At 42.6% G+C, this 16,514-nt stretch overlaps 1 protein-coding gene across 1 annotated transcript in view; it reads left to right on the forward strand.

Moving 5' to 3' along the window:
• LOC149562680 (phosphoglycolate phosphatase 1A, chloroplastic-like) overlaps window positions 1-16,514 on the forward strand; it is a 175,120-nt gene that overhangs the window by 100,874 nt on the left and 57,732 nt on the right. Inside the window, exons 6-7 of the mRNA XM_089826127.1 lie at window positions 15,228-15,287; window positions 15,417-15,469. Coding sequence (XP_089682253.1) covers window positions 15,228-15,287; window positions 15,417-15,469 — 113 coding nt within the window. The remainder of the gene's footprint in view (window positions 1-15,227; window positions 15,288-15,416; window positions 15,470-16,514) is intronic.

Consider the following 16,514-nt stretch of genomic DNA (forward strand, 5'->3'; position numbering starts at 1 on the left):
TCAATATGAAACCTACACTACAACTTGTCATCAACAAAAGGTATGGTTCTTTGGCCCTTCTGGAGAGACAATGTTTCTAGTAGCACTTCTAGGACACCATGTCCAAGATGACACTTATGGACAGTTTGACTATACCGATGGTGCTCTATGGGTTTGTTGTGTGGGGACCATCACTGTTGGATTTTGACTAAGCTTTGATTGAGTGGGTCCAGGTCTTCCTCCTTTGGGGCATCATTAGATGCAAGTAATCTACAACTCATAGTATTGTCCTGACTGAGTTTGGTGCCCACCCTTTCAAACTTGGTACCATTTTCAACCTAGTTTGGTTCTTGCATCGCCTTCAGTGCTTTGTAGACTCTTTTGAGGGGCATCACAAATATTCCTACCTTGTCTACTCTGTCTTAGAGGCTATTGCGGGTTTTGACTCCTTGGGTCGGTCTCATTGCTAGTTTGCTTAGGCTTCGACTCTTCTAGGTTCAATTGAGATCAACATTGATTGCCTTTCTCCTTTTCGGTACTCTATGGATTCCTCCTCTCATCTTTTGTGTCGCAACAGTGCTGAATATGCACATCAGGATGGACATTTGGGTTATTTCCCATAAGGGGCTTCGCTCGAGGATGACTTTCTCTGTGAAGCACTTTCTTGAGGTACATTTAAGGATCCTTGTTTGCCTCCTACCTTTCTCACGACTGGTCATATGCGCTCTACATCTCTTTGCTCCTTTAGAATGGAATCATGCCACTTTGCATTGAGTCCGACCATTAGATGGCTAGGGAGGACAAAATTTGCCAGCTTTGTGACTTGAGGGAGGTTGAAATAGAGATACATTTCATTTTTTATTGTCCCATCTACCATGAGATCAGAGGGAGATTTTGTTGCTTTTTCAAATTGACTTAGTCCTCTCCTCCTTTAGGTACACTAATTAGAGGTGCCTCATGCTTTATCTTTGGGAGGCCGAGAGACTTTGGGACCACTCACTACAACATTAGCTCCCCATGAGACCGCACCCTAATCATCTCATTACCTACTTCACAGTGGTGTAATGATCCATTCATGCACCAACTCAAACCAAACTTTTCATATTCCAATTAATGGTTCCGATGAGGTACAATGCCACAATTGTGTCTATATGGGGGTTGGAAGTTAGGCACACAATAACCAATTGATGGTCATATGATGATCTACCACTAGGCATACAGGGGTATTAGAGATTGGTTGTATGAAAAACTAAGATTGTTTGTACAATGCCTTTGCTATACGGTGTTCTTCTACCTAGTCGTACGTTGGTTGCAGTCTCGGGATGAGGGAAAGTTACAAGCATAAGATGAGATGGCAATGGTATCTTGGTTGTACGATGTTAGGTATGACAAGCCATCATATGTATTGAGTGTCGGCTCTCAGATGTTACTTTGAGTAATTTTGCAGACTTTAGATACTACTAAACTTGTCATAATAGACTTGGAACGTGTTGCATATAAAGTAAACACAATATATATTGTCACTAGAATAATGTTAGGTTTGAAATTTCAAACAAGATGGTGTTCCAGATTTGCCAAATCCAAAATGCTATAATACAAGTAGAGTAGGGTGAGGGGTAAATCCCATCGAAATTGCACAAGCCAAATAGGGAAGGTCTTTCACTTCTGAAATGACAAACTATAACAAATCTCCCAAACAGAATTTACAAGTACAAAATAAATTAAGTTGCATATCTACAACAATCCAACCCGACAAGCATATATCGGAAGAAAACCCTTGAGGGAGATATAACGTGCTGACACATGACATGAAAAACACCTACAAAATAATAATAAAAAAATGGAACCCAAGGTATACTAAATCGATCGGTCCCACATACGATTTAATATCTTATTTTATTTATTTTATGGGATATTACAAGTGGTTTCTACTACACATGCTACCAATTAGAAGCTTGGGCCCCCGTCTGGACATATCAAGTCTATGAGGCCTCACAGGAATTCCACTTAGTAGCTTCCTTTTACTTCTTCCAGAGATCTTTAGAGATTGCTTAGTGTCCCTTCTCACCCTTGGGTCTATCCTTCAATTCTAGATTTTTGCTTAGCTGCTTGGAGCAGCTAGTTTGTTGTTTGTTGTTGCTTCTCGCTTTAGTAGTTTCATTTTCTCTCTTGGAACACTATATGGTGTTCCTGTTGTGGACTGGCCTTTTGCTTTGTTTCGGCAGACCCTTGGACCCTTTTTGGACATTGATAAATTTATCTTAGCTCAACACATATCCTTTCTTGTAGCAAGTTATTGCACACTATAAAGCACAATTTGTAGGATCCTTTTGAGTTTGTTTTTGCTATCATAGACACACGTTGTAACCTGAAACAAGGTTCTTTTGGTATGATTATGCAAAGAGAATCATTTTCAGTTTTAAACCGCTGTTTATAAACACCTTTTGATTAATAAAGCAAGTATTTACCTTATCTAATTTGCTTCTTTGTGTGTAAAAATGAATGTTTGATATATTTTTCTATGGTTTTACTGAATTCCTTTTAATATGTTTCATTTCCTTAGCACCTTATGCAAAGATAAATGTATTTTATGGAAGTTGTACGTTATGTCATAGGATTGGACAGCTTTCTAGTTGTGAGAAATTTAATTTTTCCTTCTAGGACTAGAAAATCTCTAACTTTCCTATGAAGTGTTGATGTGTAAGTATGTCAAACCTGAGTTGTGTAAGGAATAGTTTGTGTATTGAATCATTGAGCGAATTAAATAGTGGTATAGGATCTGAAAGCCAATTTAGTGCATCACTATAATTGTCATAGGTTCATTGTAAAGCATCTCTTTCGCATGTTCCCTAGTAAGTCAAGTATACTTAGGTGAGCTCAGAGGGAACCAACCCTTCCTAGAGGTTTATTCTCACTATAGATTACCCATAGCCTGAGAGTGATCTCATGCTTCAATAGGATGTTGAGTTGATAGCACAACAAGGGTGCAACCTTCTTTCAGAAGTCCTTCACTCACTTTTCCATTTGGGTGCAAAAAAAGCATAGGATTTGGTCTATATACACTATAATCTCCCCTACTTAATGTGATCATCAGGGTCAATAGATTAGCCTATGAAAGGAGCTTCCGTAGGCTAATGAAGTGATTAGGGAGCTCATTTGGCAGTATTTTTAGGAGTTACCAATTTTAGTAAGTCAGTGGGAGTCAAGTGATATGGAATTTTCTAGTATTCAGCTTGGTGGATTTGGTTGAGCTATTTCCGATGAGCTATTATACATGGTATTCTGAGTTTGACTCTTATACGTTTTTAATGCCGAAGTTAATTTACTTTATTATAAAGTGATCATTAAATAAAAGACTTATCAATAAAGTCACTTTATTATAAAGTTGTTTTAAAAAGGTGTTTTCCATTTATCCCGCATTGCTTATGCAAATGAAGTCGACTTCTTGGAGGACTTTATATTCTCTTGGCTGAAATGAGTTGGGTATGCTTGGATGATGTTAGCCGACTGGATAGTTCTGGCAGTATCTAGTCTGTAGCCGACGGTCCGGCGGTATTTTGTATTCTGTAGCCGACGATCCGGTGGTGTTAGCCGACGGTCCGACGGTGTTTTTGTATGCTGTAGCCGACGACGTCGGTAAATAGTTTGTAGCGGATAGAATAATTGTGGCCGACGGACTCCTTCGAGAAGGTTCCGCGGTAGTATTTATATCCCGTCTGGGATCATTGTAAAGCATGAATCATCTACTATTGCGGATATTATTCTGCTATTCTGCTATTATTGTCTGTATGCGTTGATTTCTTTACCTGTATGGTAAACATTTGGCTCCGTTGCCTTATGAATCTGGAAGGTGGGAGGAATGAAGATTAATGCCAAATCAGTTTAACAAGGATCCAAATAAGGCAAAGGGAAAAGATGGAATCCGTACTGCGCAAGAGAATTTAATTCTAGCACAGCAAGCCGAACGCCGACGGAGATTTCAGAAGATTGCCGACGGACATCGGAGCGCGGAAGAATTGTTGGAGGAGACTCGGCAGCGGGTGGAATTGGTGGAAGAAGCACGGGAGGAGTTCTTGAATTTGTGTTCGTCGAGGGAAGAAAATTCAGACGGGAGAGCATCGACTCGCACGGCTCGCAGTGCCGACGGAGCACGAGCGTGGAGTGATCTCTTCGTCCAGGATAGACTTCTGCGGGAAACAATTTCAGAGGATCCTTCTTCTTCACCAAGGTTCACAGCTGTCAACACCTCCAGTGCGGAAGTGCAGACCGCCGAGGTGGGAGTGCCGACCGCCGGTGTGGGAGTTCAGACTGCCGGTGTAGGAGCACCGACTGTGGGAGTGCCGATCGCCGGTGTAGGAGTGCAGACCTCCGGTGTGACAGTGCAGACCCCCAGTGTTGTGATGGCGGGACCCAAAGAGAAGCTGCCGAAATTTGAAGGCGATGGTACAGCCGACCCCATCTGACATTGTAAGACATGCGAAACGATCTGGCGAGCAAATGGAATCATAGATGCCGACGAATGGGCCAGGCAATTTCCGGCAACCCTATGGGGTGTCGCGATTGATTGGTTTTCGGATATGGATCCGCAGAAACTGGATACATGGGATAAGATTAAAAAGGAGTTCGTGGCGGAGTTTAAACTTTTGCGGGATGATAATGAAATCGTAGCGGAAATTTTCAATACCAAACAGGGGAAGCACGAAACTATCCGCGTCTATGCCAGGAGATTAAAAGACTTAATAAACAAAATGGAAAGCAAGCCGGCAGACGGATTGTAGAAAAGATGGTTTGTGGACGGCCTACGCTCACAGCTGCGGAGGAAAATGAAAATTGTACCACCGTCATCATATGTGGATGCTTATAATAGAGCACTGGACCTTGAAAGTGAACAGAAAACAAAGAAGAAGAAAACTAGCTCCTCTGACTCTGATGACGACGAATCTGCTGGAGATGATAGCAACGACGACGGAGGTAGTAGCAAAAAGGTTCGTGCCTTACAGAAGGATATGGTTCGAAGGATGAAAGAGTTTAAAAATATGCAAAAAGAGCCAAAAGGTAGTGAACTGTGGTGCACAGAATGTAAGACCGACGGTCATACTAAAGGATCGTGTCCGAAGAACCAATTTTGTAACATCTGTTAGATCATGGGACATTCGACAAAGGAGTGCCCCTTTAACATGAAGACAAGAGGATCTCTGCAGGTGTTTCTCACACAGGAGGCTTCTCCGTCGGGTAGTAGCGGAAACATGAATACCGCCGGTGCTACATCCAGAGGATACAGGAATAATAACAAAGGGCAAAATAATAACAATAATAATGGGAGCCGAAGTCGAACTCAGTATGATGCAAATGGACGGCCGATCGTTCAATGCCGAGCATGTAATTTGTGGGGTCATTTTGCGCGAGATTGTACAACGGCAAACACACCGAAATTATTATGCAGATGGTGCGGACCCGACGATCACGAAGATTCCAAGTGTCCAAAAGCTGGAGTAAACTTGATCACTGTTGGCACAGATGTAGAGGAGGTTCTGGCAATTACACGGAGGCAAGCGGAGGCAAAGAGAAAAAGTGGGGGAAGCGCAAGCAGAAATTGCAAAGGCATCGTCGGCGGGGACATCTCAGTTGAAGGACATCACCGGCACCTTGGCAAGGAACTTCGCAGAACAAAACATTGTACGACAGATCTTACAAACGGAGATACCGGTCAAGATAAGTGACCTTCTCACAATGCCCTAGTTACGGACGGCCATTCTGAATCATACACCGTTTCCTAAAGCAACGAAGGACATAGGAAGGGACAGTAGGGAAGTGACGGCAACAGACCCAATGCTGCTGGCACTCACATCCGGACGGCATCCAGCGGTCGTCGAGATGGGGATTTTGGGAAATGTTTTGACAGAGACAATTGTTGACGGAGGGTCTGGCGTGAATGTGTTGCCGGAGGATACTTGGAAGAAGTTGGGAAAGCCTACGCTGTGGCCACCTACATTTCAGTTGCTCACGACAAACCAACATAGAATCAAACCGTTGGGAATTCTGAAAGCGCAACCGGTAACAATTGGTACACAACCATTTTTATTGGATTTTGTGGTCATTCCATTAAAAAGAAAAGGCTATGATGCTATTCTGGGACGGGATTGGTTGGTGCAAGCAAAAGTAAAACATGATTGAAAACGCAATACCCTATCAATGGAGCGCGGAGGCAAAAGATTCATAATTGACCTGTACGCGCAAATGGTTGGCGAGGAGGCAGCATTGTCAGATTCTGACAGTGAAGGCGAGAGTGATGACGAAGGAAGGAGGAGAATGGAACTGGATGAAGAAGTCCGTCGGCCACAATTATTCTATCCGCTACAAACTATTTACCAACGACGTCGGCTACAGAATACAGAAACACCGCCGGATCGTCGGCTACAGAATACAGAAACACCGCCGGACCGTCGGCTACAGCATACAGAAACACCGCCGGACCGTCGACTACAGAATACAGAAACACCGCCGGACCGTCGGCTACAAAATACAAAATACCGCCGAACCGTCCAGTCGGCTAACACCATCTCGCGAGCAACGGCGCCAAATGTTTACCGTACAGGTAAAGAAATCAATGCATATAGACAATAATAGCAGAATAATATTCGCAATAGTAGATGAATGATGATTTACAATGATCCCAGACGGGATATAAATACTACCGCCGAACTTTCTCGAAGGAGTCCGTCGGCCACAAATATTCTATTCGCTACAAACTATTTACCGACGACGTCGGCTACAGAATACAGAAACATCGCCGGACCGTCGGTTACAGAATACAGAAACACCGCCGGACCGTCGGCTACAGAATACAAAAACACCGCCGGACCGTCGGCTAAAGCATACAAAAACACCGCCGGACCGTCGGCTACAGAATACAGAAACACCGCCGGACCGTCGGCTATAGAATACAGAAACACCGCCGGACCGTCGGCTACAGAATACAGAGACACCGCCGAACTGTCGGCTACAGAATACAGAATACCGCCGGAACCATCCAGTCGGCTAACACCATCCCCCCCAAAAAGAAAAGTCGTCTCCTGACGACTGACAAAATATCTGAGACAAAAATACATTAACAAAGTGACTACAACAAGAGAAATTTGCTTCTGACACATCCCTGTCACCTTCGTCCCGTGCCTGTAGCTTCTGCTAACACAACACTGCTTCCTTGATGAAGTTGACCTTGATAGCCACCTGTGCTGCTTTCTCTGTTTTCAATTCCTCAGTACCCTGAGCCAAGTGTCGCTGCACTGCCTCCAACTGGATGATCAGCTCCTCCCGAGCTCTCTACGCATCCACCTAGACAGCCTCACAGCCAACACTTGCTCCCACTGCCTCTGGTACACAAAAAGTCCATGCCTGCAGCAACTTCAACTCTTCTCAACTGGTCAGACTCCCACGACTGATATCCGCAACGACTGGGGGTCCAGGGGGCAACGCCCCCGGCGGGGTCGAGGGGCAACGCCCCCGCAGGGTCCTGGGGCAACGCCCCGGGTGCGCTCCCTGTCGCAGTATAGGGCGGGGTCGAGGGGCAGCGCCCCTCGCCGCCAAGACCAAATTAGCACTTTGAAAACCACACAAAAATGCACGGAACACACCATTTCTGTCATTATCTGCCGATTCTGCACTCTTTCTAGCAACCACGGATGTGTCACCTTCCCTTTGGCATCATCTGTCACTCATTCTGAACAACTTGATTCTGTCGTCGTTTTTCTTTTTTTTTTTTACTGCTTCCTCTACAATCCACCACAAATCCCTCTGCACATAGAAATTCTTCTCCTTCTGGCAGAACAAGCACTCTTCTTTATGTCTCTGTTTCCCCGCGGAAGTCTTTTCCCTTGTAGCGCAGAGGAGAAACTCTGATTGGCGGAGCTGAATCTTTTAATTACACCCGCGGCCTATCTTTCCTTTCTCGTGGTAACAGCGGGCCCCGCGGACAGGAAGGCCCATGGACTGAAAGTCCCGCGAGCAACTGCCTATCTGCGGGCACTTAAAGTCCCGCGGGTCCGCGGGCAAGAGACCCCCACGGAGTGTAAAGCCCCGCATGATAAATTTACTCCGCCGAGAAAGAAGAAAGAAGGACTGCCAGCGTATGTGCCTCCGACAGAAAAAGAAGAAAGAGCCCCCGCGGGCAACTAATGGTCCGCGGGAGAAGAAGAGAAAGCCCTGTGGGCTCTAAAGCAATCACGTCTCCATCACACAGGCCGCGGGTAGAAAAGAGATTAGCCATGGGTTAAGAAACTTCAACCTCCTCCGTCAGTCAGAGTTTCTCCGTGGGTAGAAAGCGTTGCCGGGCTGAATACAGTCGTCCAAATGTGTACAAGAACAAGAAATGCTTTTCATTCTCCGGTTGGTGTGGGAGATGTCTAAACAGGTCATCTGGGCGATCATGGCGAAGAGTTAACTGCTTGACCAAACCGAAAACAAAGGTGTTTGTGATGCTTTCATTGCAGGATATGCATTTTTGAAAATAATTTTACAAGTTTCAATCAGATGTACTTGGCAGTCGTAAATCTAACTGTGCGCAATCTTCTCCAAACCGGAGCGGAGGTTGGATAGGGAAAAGAGGAATTATTTTTTGTAACTGCCCTAGTACACATCACTTCTAAGTAGCAAACCCAAATTTAAATAGCCGGTGCGTGGTGTGAAGCTCTTTCGCGGCTAGTTTTTTCCCTTCCACGGATGGTATTGCGCGGATGGTTTTTTATTCTCCCGTGGATGGTTATTTAGCTAGCACTTCATTGGTTCGGCTTGCATGCAATAGGAGGAACCATATACTATATAAGGAGAAATAAACCATTTTTTGCATGGAGTCAGCGGGCAAGCGGAAGCCATGGAAGAGTCAGTTGGCAGCAAATATGGAGAAGAATTCAAGAGTTTTGGCATCAGGAATTTGAGTTGCAGGTCCCTCCGGTTCCAGTAGCAAGAAACAGAAGACCAAGGAAGAACTTACTTATCTCACCGTCCAGTTTGAGAGTCTGAGTGGAAGTGAATGCCGGAAGTGGTGGCAGGAGACTCCGGAGGTAGACCAGATTAAACAGATTTTGATGCGGGCACAGGTGCATTGGGCCATTCAGCTTCCCATCTTTTCCATTCGAATGTTTGAATCAGTATTGCGCACCATGATAGAGACATATACTGCCCAGAGCGGAACAAGTACATTCTTGTACAAGAAGCAGCGGATGACGGTGTCCTTTAAACCGAGAGATTTCACCAGGGTCTTCGGCATCCCTGGCCCCGACGGGAGGAAAGTGGAAATGAAGAATCATAAACTATCTCAGGAACGGAAGGAGCATTGGATAGCTCTAGTGTGCAGGGACCTTACACCCATGGAGAGGGAGACAACAGTTTAGGGGACAAAGTGCAGAGGGCTTCGCAGAGACTTTATTCGGGAGGGTCATTGGCGTTGTATCATGGACGTCATTAAGAGCAGGTTGACAAGTGCCACCCGAGCCTCAGATATCGCATTGCCGCAGATTGTGTTTATGAATGGTATCATGCAGGGAGTAGTATATGATTGGGCCTCAGTGCTTGCCGACAGGATGGAGGAATTCATGACGCTTCAGCACCGAACATTTTTTATGGCGCACCATGCCATCGGGTTGTTTTTAGAGGCCGCAGCTAGCCAGATTTCAATGGATGGTTTTGAGGCTCCTCCAAGGGGCAAGTTGGCAGACGGGGAGCCTCCCATATTCTACTGGCGACACTTAGATACAGGAGGGTCAGCAGCAGGTCATAAAAGAGTACTCCGCGAATTGGCTCCTTCCGGGGAGATAGATAGCGGATGGGAGGGCACTTCGATGAGTGACGGGGCTGAGTCCGTGGAAGAAGAAGAGAGCACATCGGCTGAAGTTGACGATGAGACAGCGGGTGGTGGGTCCACATTCTTTACCCCTCCTCAGCTGTCAACTTCAGCGCACTTGACTACCTGTTCGACAGTCATTCCCGCGTTTGGGCAGTGCCATGCCCCGGTTCTTATGACTCCTCTAGCGGAGGCAGATGTCCCATGGACAGTGACAGAGGTGGTTCCACAGATACTGACGGAGATGGTCCCGCAGGCAGCGAAAGATGTTGTTCCACGGACGGTTGCCGAGTCATTGCCGACGGCTGTTGCGGAGATGATTCCAGTTGTATCAGCTGAGGTCACTGTCGCAGTTCCCTCGAGAGCACAGTCGCCACAGCCCCAGTCTGAGCCGTAGGTCCGGTTGGAGGTCATTGATTGTGATGCAGTGGTCACCGTCTCCTCATCCCTTTTAGCAGAGGCCGAGTCAGCCCAGCCAGTACCGGAGGCGAACATAGAGCGTGCGCAGTTTGACCAGCCGGAGGTAATGGATAGAGCTAGTGAGTTTCTGAGGCAGCAGTTCCGACTCACTCCGGCGAAGCGGGGTCCGTCCATTCAGTCTCCAAGGCGTTCTGGAACATGGCCAGCGATACTAGAGCCTCAGCTTCAGGAGGGAATGCCACATGCCATGGTTGTGCCAACAACAGAGATAGCGGCACCGGATGTGGGCATGGCTCCCGCTGATGAGGAGGGAAACAGTGATGCGGAATGGTCATTGGAAGCTTTTGCCAAGGAGGACTATGGGTCAGATGAGGATAGGTGCCGGGATTACCTCAGGACTATGAAATCTACATTAAAGAAGGGCCACGATGTGGCAATTCAGGCCCTCACTCGGCGGAGGGAGTGGCACTTGATCAGAGCATATATCCGTGGGATTTGTCATCGGCGATTTCAAACTTGCTTTATAGATAGGGACTGGCCGGCAACGGAGACAGCTGAGATGTTGGCAGATTGGGCCACTGAGCCGGAGTTGGGACCCAGTGACACCCCTATGATGAAGCTAGCACATGAGATTGTGGGACTGTACAAAGATGTTTACTACGGTCGTCGGCATGCGGAGGCGGACAGGGTTGCAGCAGAGAGATCATTGGCAGCAGAGATTGAGGCTAGATAGAAGCTAGCCGCCGACTTGGCCGACCAGCAGGCAGCATGGGCCACAGAGCGGGCAGCACTACTGGCAGATTTGACAGCAACGGTGCAGGAGAAGGATGTGGCTAAGCAAGGTACGGAGGCAGCGGTTCGAGATAAGTATGCAGCTGAGCACGAGATGCAGTTAGCCAGGACGCAGGCCATGGATGCGGCACTTCTTCTAAAGGAGGCCGTCGAAGTTAATTCTTAGATTCAGACAGATCTCCGCATCAGGACAGAGCAGGTGTATGAGTTATGTCGCCAGCAGCACACTTCGGGGACGCCCCCTTCTCTCTAGCTTCTTTTGTGGTCTGTAAATTGTCTCCTAATTTTGTTAGTCGTCAGGAGACGACTGTTTTTTGGGGGGGATGGTGTTAGCCGACTGGATAGTTCTGGCAGTATCTAGTCTGTAGTCGACAGTCCGGTGGTATTCTGTATTCTGTAGCCGACGGTCCGGCGGTGTTTTTGTATGCTGTAGCCGTCGGCGTCGGTAAATAGTTTGTAGCGGATAGAATAATTGTGGCCGACGGACTCCTTCGGGAAGGTTCCGCGGTAGTATTTGTATCCCGTCTGGGATCATTGTAAAGCATGAATCATCTACTATTGCGAATATTATTCTGCTATTATTGTCTGTATGCGTTGATTTCTTTACCTGTACGGTAAACAGATGATATTGCTATTATGCTATTGTGTTTCTGGGAAATCTAATTGTTGAGCTTGGAGGACAAAATTTCTCTTTGCTAGCATTCTCTTCGTTGTTGAAAGACACAGTCGAGAGGATTACCAGGTGTTATCATTCAGGAAACATAGTGGAATTTATTGTGTTTTGCTACAGTATGCGTGAATAGTGATTTTGCTATAGTGTGCCTGAATAGTGTTTTGGTACAATGCATGCTAATAGTGATTTTGTGACAGTGCACGTGAATAGTGCTGCTACAGTATGTGAACAGTGTTGTATTGAGTTTCTTGTTCACTCTAGCTGATTAAAGTTTGGGGGGGCTGTCATTTCATCAGCAGATCACTATGGCATCTACTCCTAGGTTCCTTCCATCATATTGTTTACTTTTGGGCATTGTAATTGTTAAATACCAATCTGAATATTTGCTGTAGCCTATAAGGCAATTGTATGTAAACATTTCTATTGTAAAATCCATATTATATCAGCAAATAAGGAGGTTCTAGACTTTGCAAATTTATTGTGTATGTTTGCTAAGTGTTCATCAAAATGTCATGTTGAAAATAGCACTCTAATTGATAATACTTAATATCTGCAAGTCTCCTCAAAAAAAACAAAAAAGGAGTGGTTATTACATACACTCAGAGCTTTGTCTTTTGCCACATAAGAAACCTGAATACAATGAGGGTGTGACAAAGAATTGAGATCTAGCCCTTTGAGTGTACTGATTTAGATGCTACAGTTCCACAACTTGCCCAAACCTTCACAGATTCAATGGCTCAACACTTGACATAGTTAATGGGAGTGGTAATAAATTGTGGTTCAAATGAAGTTGAACCAAATGTTTACCTTGATAGTTTTGATGAAGGAGAATAAGAGTACCAAATATTGATTGTAATTTGAATTTTCATTGTGTAATGATATTTTGATGAGGTGTTTAGAAATTCTATTTAGTTGAAATTATGGGTTTATGAGTATCACTCTTCAGAAACTTTATGATTTTGAATGCGCACGCGCACACACACACACACTTATAATTTATAACTTTAAAACATATGTATACTAATCTTATAATTTATAGTTTTAAACACACACACCCCTATATTGCTGTACTTGTACCCGAGGAAGAAAATCTGCTATACGGTTTGGGTTCCAGTTCCTATAATCTAACTTGTAGTTGAATTGGCAACTTAGGTGGTGGTTGTTTCAGTTTCCTAGTCATGTCTAGTGTCTAAGTGTTGTAATTAACTTATTTAACAGCATGATCGATGTCAAAGTGCATAAATTGTAAGATATAGGTAAAAATGAAGAATCTTGGTGACGACAGGGGTTAAATACAGCAACTTTCCAAAATGACACTCTAAAGTTGTTGATGTGCTTCTTGGTTAAAATTTCAAAGTTAGAATTCCATAGAAATCTATGGGGATGAAGAGCTTTTCTAGTTGAACACAATGGTATGATGGATTTTGGAAAATGTGAAGATAGCTCAAAATATTAAAATGCTCAACTACCTTGCTTTCATTACATTTTTTCAATCTTATCCAGATTCATCATTAATAGAGTTAAATGCATAATATTTCAAGCTATATGTGATGATGCAATCAGATTTTGCAGATATTGAATGAGATTCAAAAGTATACTTGAAAAACAAACAGGTTTTCTTCAGGTCGAATGAAAAGACAGAAGTCAAAATGAAATGTAGAAAAAAGGTCACTTTTGTGTATAAGTGCACCAAGTGAACCCTTTGGCAATAAGTGTCAAAGTTCCATTGCTATTCTGAGTTCAAAATTGTGTTTTCAAGGTACTCCATTCCTAGATTCTATTTAAGATTTAATGCAATATGGTTTTTTTGATCTAAGTTCACTTGTGTTAATGGATTTTGGAAAAAAGTCACTTGAATCCAGTGTGAACAAAATGCTCAGGTGATGTGTCCAATAGTGAAGGAAAAATGAAAAAAAGCAGTTTAGGTTCAAGAAGTACACTCTTTGTACCAAAAGGTGAAGATATAGTAAGTGCGAAAAGGTTCCACTAGGTGTTGTGCTTTTTGGCCAAAATTTCAAATTTGGTGGAATTTGACAAAAAAATAATGAAAATGATGAGGTTTCAAGCTGGATACATTGATGCAAGTGGATTTTGAAACAAAATGAATGGAACTCAAGAGTGTACAAATGCTCCGTTATTACATTGAGTTGAGTGAAAAGCAAAGTGAGTGAAATTTAAAGTAAAACTTAATTTCTTTGGGTGCAAAAGTGTACCTTGTTGACACTTTAGGAAAACATGCCAAACTGCTACCGACCTGCACGCACCTATTGGTGTCACTTAAGAAATAATAAAGAGTCATGCTTGAAGAAAAAGTGCTCTACATGTACACTTGTTAGAGTGTCAAATTGTTAAAATAACCTTTCAGTGCACCAAAATGGCAATAGCTCTTTCATAGAGGCTGTTTTAAAACTTTTTTCAAGCATTAGAATGTTCCTTTCAATGGCTACAAGATGGTGAAAATCAAATTTGAAGAGTAAAAACTGCAACAATAGGATAGAGGCTTGCCCAACTAGTAAAGGGTGCATGTTCTTACAAAAGTGTGTTAGTGTGCTGAAATGCAAAATACCCTTCAACCATGTCAAAAAAGTTGGTTTTTGCATCTTGATTCTATTTTTCATCCTGTCCAGAGATTCGTAAAACACTTTCTGATGGCTAAAAGATAAAATGTTATCGAGATTTTAGGATATAAAGGATGGAATTAATTTACTATGAAAAAAATATATGCTGCCTCATGATGTTTTGATTATGTAGGCTTCTGAAATAGCTCTTTTGTTTCATCAAAGGAATCTAATTTTAATACAACTTTTAATTGAAGTCAAAGCATTAGTGAAATTTTCAAAGAATAAAGACTGCAGAAATCAAGTGATCATCATGAGAGCAGTGTGCTATTAGAGAAGCCAACACAATCATCACAAATATTGCTATGCATGAAATACTTGAGAAAACACTTGTACAAATTGTAAGTAGCAACTACACAATTCTAATTAGGGTTTAATGTTTTATTTTTAATATAGGGAACCTCCTCATCTAAGTGGAAGAGGACTTCTCTTGCAATCTATTTGTTTCTTGTCTCATTGAAAGGTGCAACCTAACACTATTGAGTGTGAATACCATTTGCATTGGTTAGGATGCTTTAAAGATATATACTTTAATATAAATATTAAGATGGCATACATAAATTAATATTCTTTGTCTTGAAAAGCAGTTGTGATTCAAAAATATAATATGGATTTTAGAAAAAAATAAAATATAGTTTGAGGTGTCCTTTTTATCTATTTGGAGGCATAGATTAGGTCAAAGTTCATCTTCAGTGCCTTGTTACACCCTATCATACTCGTGTACTGTTCAAATTGAATTACACTCCAGTTGTCTTCAAGACAGCAATGGGCATGCAATTCTTGAATCACAAAGGGTATGTCCTCAATTTATGGGCTTTAGCAATCTGATTAATTTGTAAGAATAATGTGTTTGGGTGAACTTTAAAGTCTGAATGTAGAATTGATATATTAGATTTATTCTTGGCAGGAAGATGGTGAAAAAACAATACGATTTGGACCTGGATTTTTTTTGGAGCATGACAAAGATGTATTTTTCTGATTACTTTTTTTACCCTTCGCAACTTGTCTTCTTTTTATGCTCGTGAAGCTATTTCTTTGTATTTTCCTATAATAAGTTTGTACACATATTTCAATAACTTGAAATCTCTTATGGTAGGTTGGAGCAGTTGTGGTTGGATTTGACCAATTTATTAATTTTTACAAGATTCAGTAAGTTCTGCATTCATTTCTTTGAAGTGGTAAGAAACAGCACTACATAGTTCTATTAATTTTTACAAGATTCAGTAAGTTCTGCATTCATTTCTTTGAAGTGGTAAGAAACAGCACTACATAGTTGAAATGACTGAAGAATGTGTCTCACAGTTTTTATATCTAACATTATTTCCTGGGCAGACACTTTGTTCTTTCTGGATTGTTTCAATATACATCTTCTCTACTGATATGAGAGGGTTCAGTGTATTTATACCCTTAAACTAAGACCCCATTGTTTTCCCATCCTTGGATATGTAATTGTTCTAGATATTCCAATTGGAAATTTATTGACATATAGATCTTAATGCTGCAGTTCTACTTCTAACTACTTGTGTGCAAGCTATGGCTTTCTGTTTTCTTTATTGTAAAATCAAGTATAAATTGCAACGACAATTAACATAAAACAAAGAATGAATCAGAACACATAAATCCATCAGACATAATGCTATTAGGTTAAAAAATATGACAAATATGAACACTCCACTTTCTGATTACAAAGTCATCTATTGTCCTTTGAATGACTACCGCTTACATGTGTTTTTTGTGCCTTCCTTAGCATCAGTTATTTTCACATGTTAGCCTATTATTATTGGTCCCTGTAGATTAATGTGGCGATTAGGGAGCCCCTTTGAGGGTGTTCTATTGCTCTTTAGCTGACATTTGGTGCTTATTTAAGTATTATTGAGCTTTGTGTCCTATTTTATTAGTGGCATGCCTTTCAGAGATCATTTATGCCACTTTTATTTACACTATTTTTAGTAAGTCACTTGGATGTTTTTCTTATACTTACTATTCATAGTAAGTCAACGGGATGGTCAGTTGGCATCTTATCTATTTTGTAATTTCCCCAGTTTAGCAGGTTCCTATAGCATGGCTGGATCAGTTCATAAATGCTACCCTCATGAGATGACAGATTGATTTGAGGGTCTCTGTTGGTAGACTTGCTATTTTGTAGTAAGTCAATCATGGACATTACTATTTTTAGCAGTGCAGTGGAGGCACC

This window comes from Cupressus sempervirens, chromosome 4 (assembly GCF_028749045.1).
Source record: "Cupressus sempervirens isolate cs-2001-9-10 chromosome 4, ASM2874904v1, whole genome shotgun sequence".
NCBI classification, from domain to species: domain Eukaryota; kingdom Viridiplantae; phylum Streptophyta; class Pinopsida; order Cupressales; family Cupressaceae; genus Cupressus; species Cupressus sempervirens.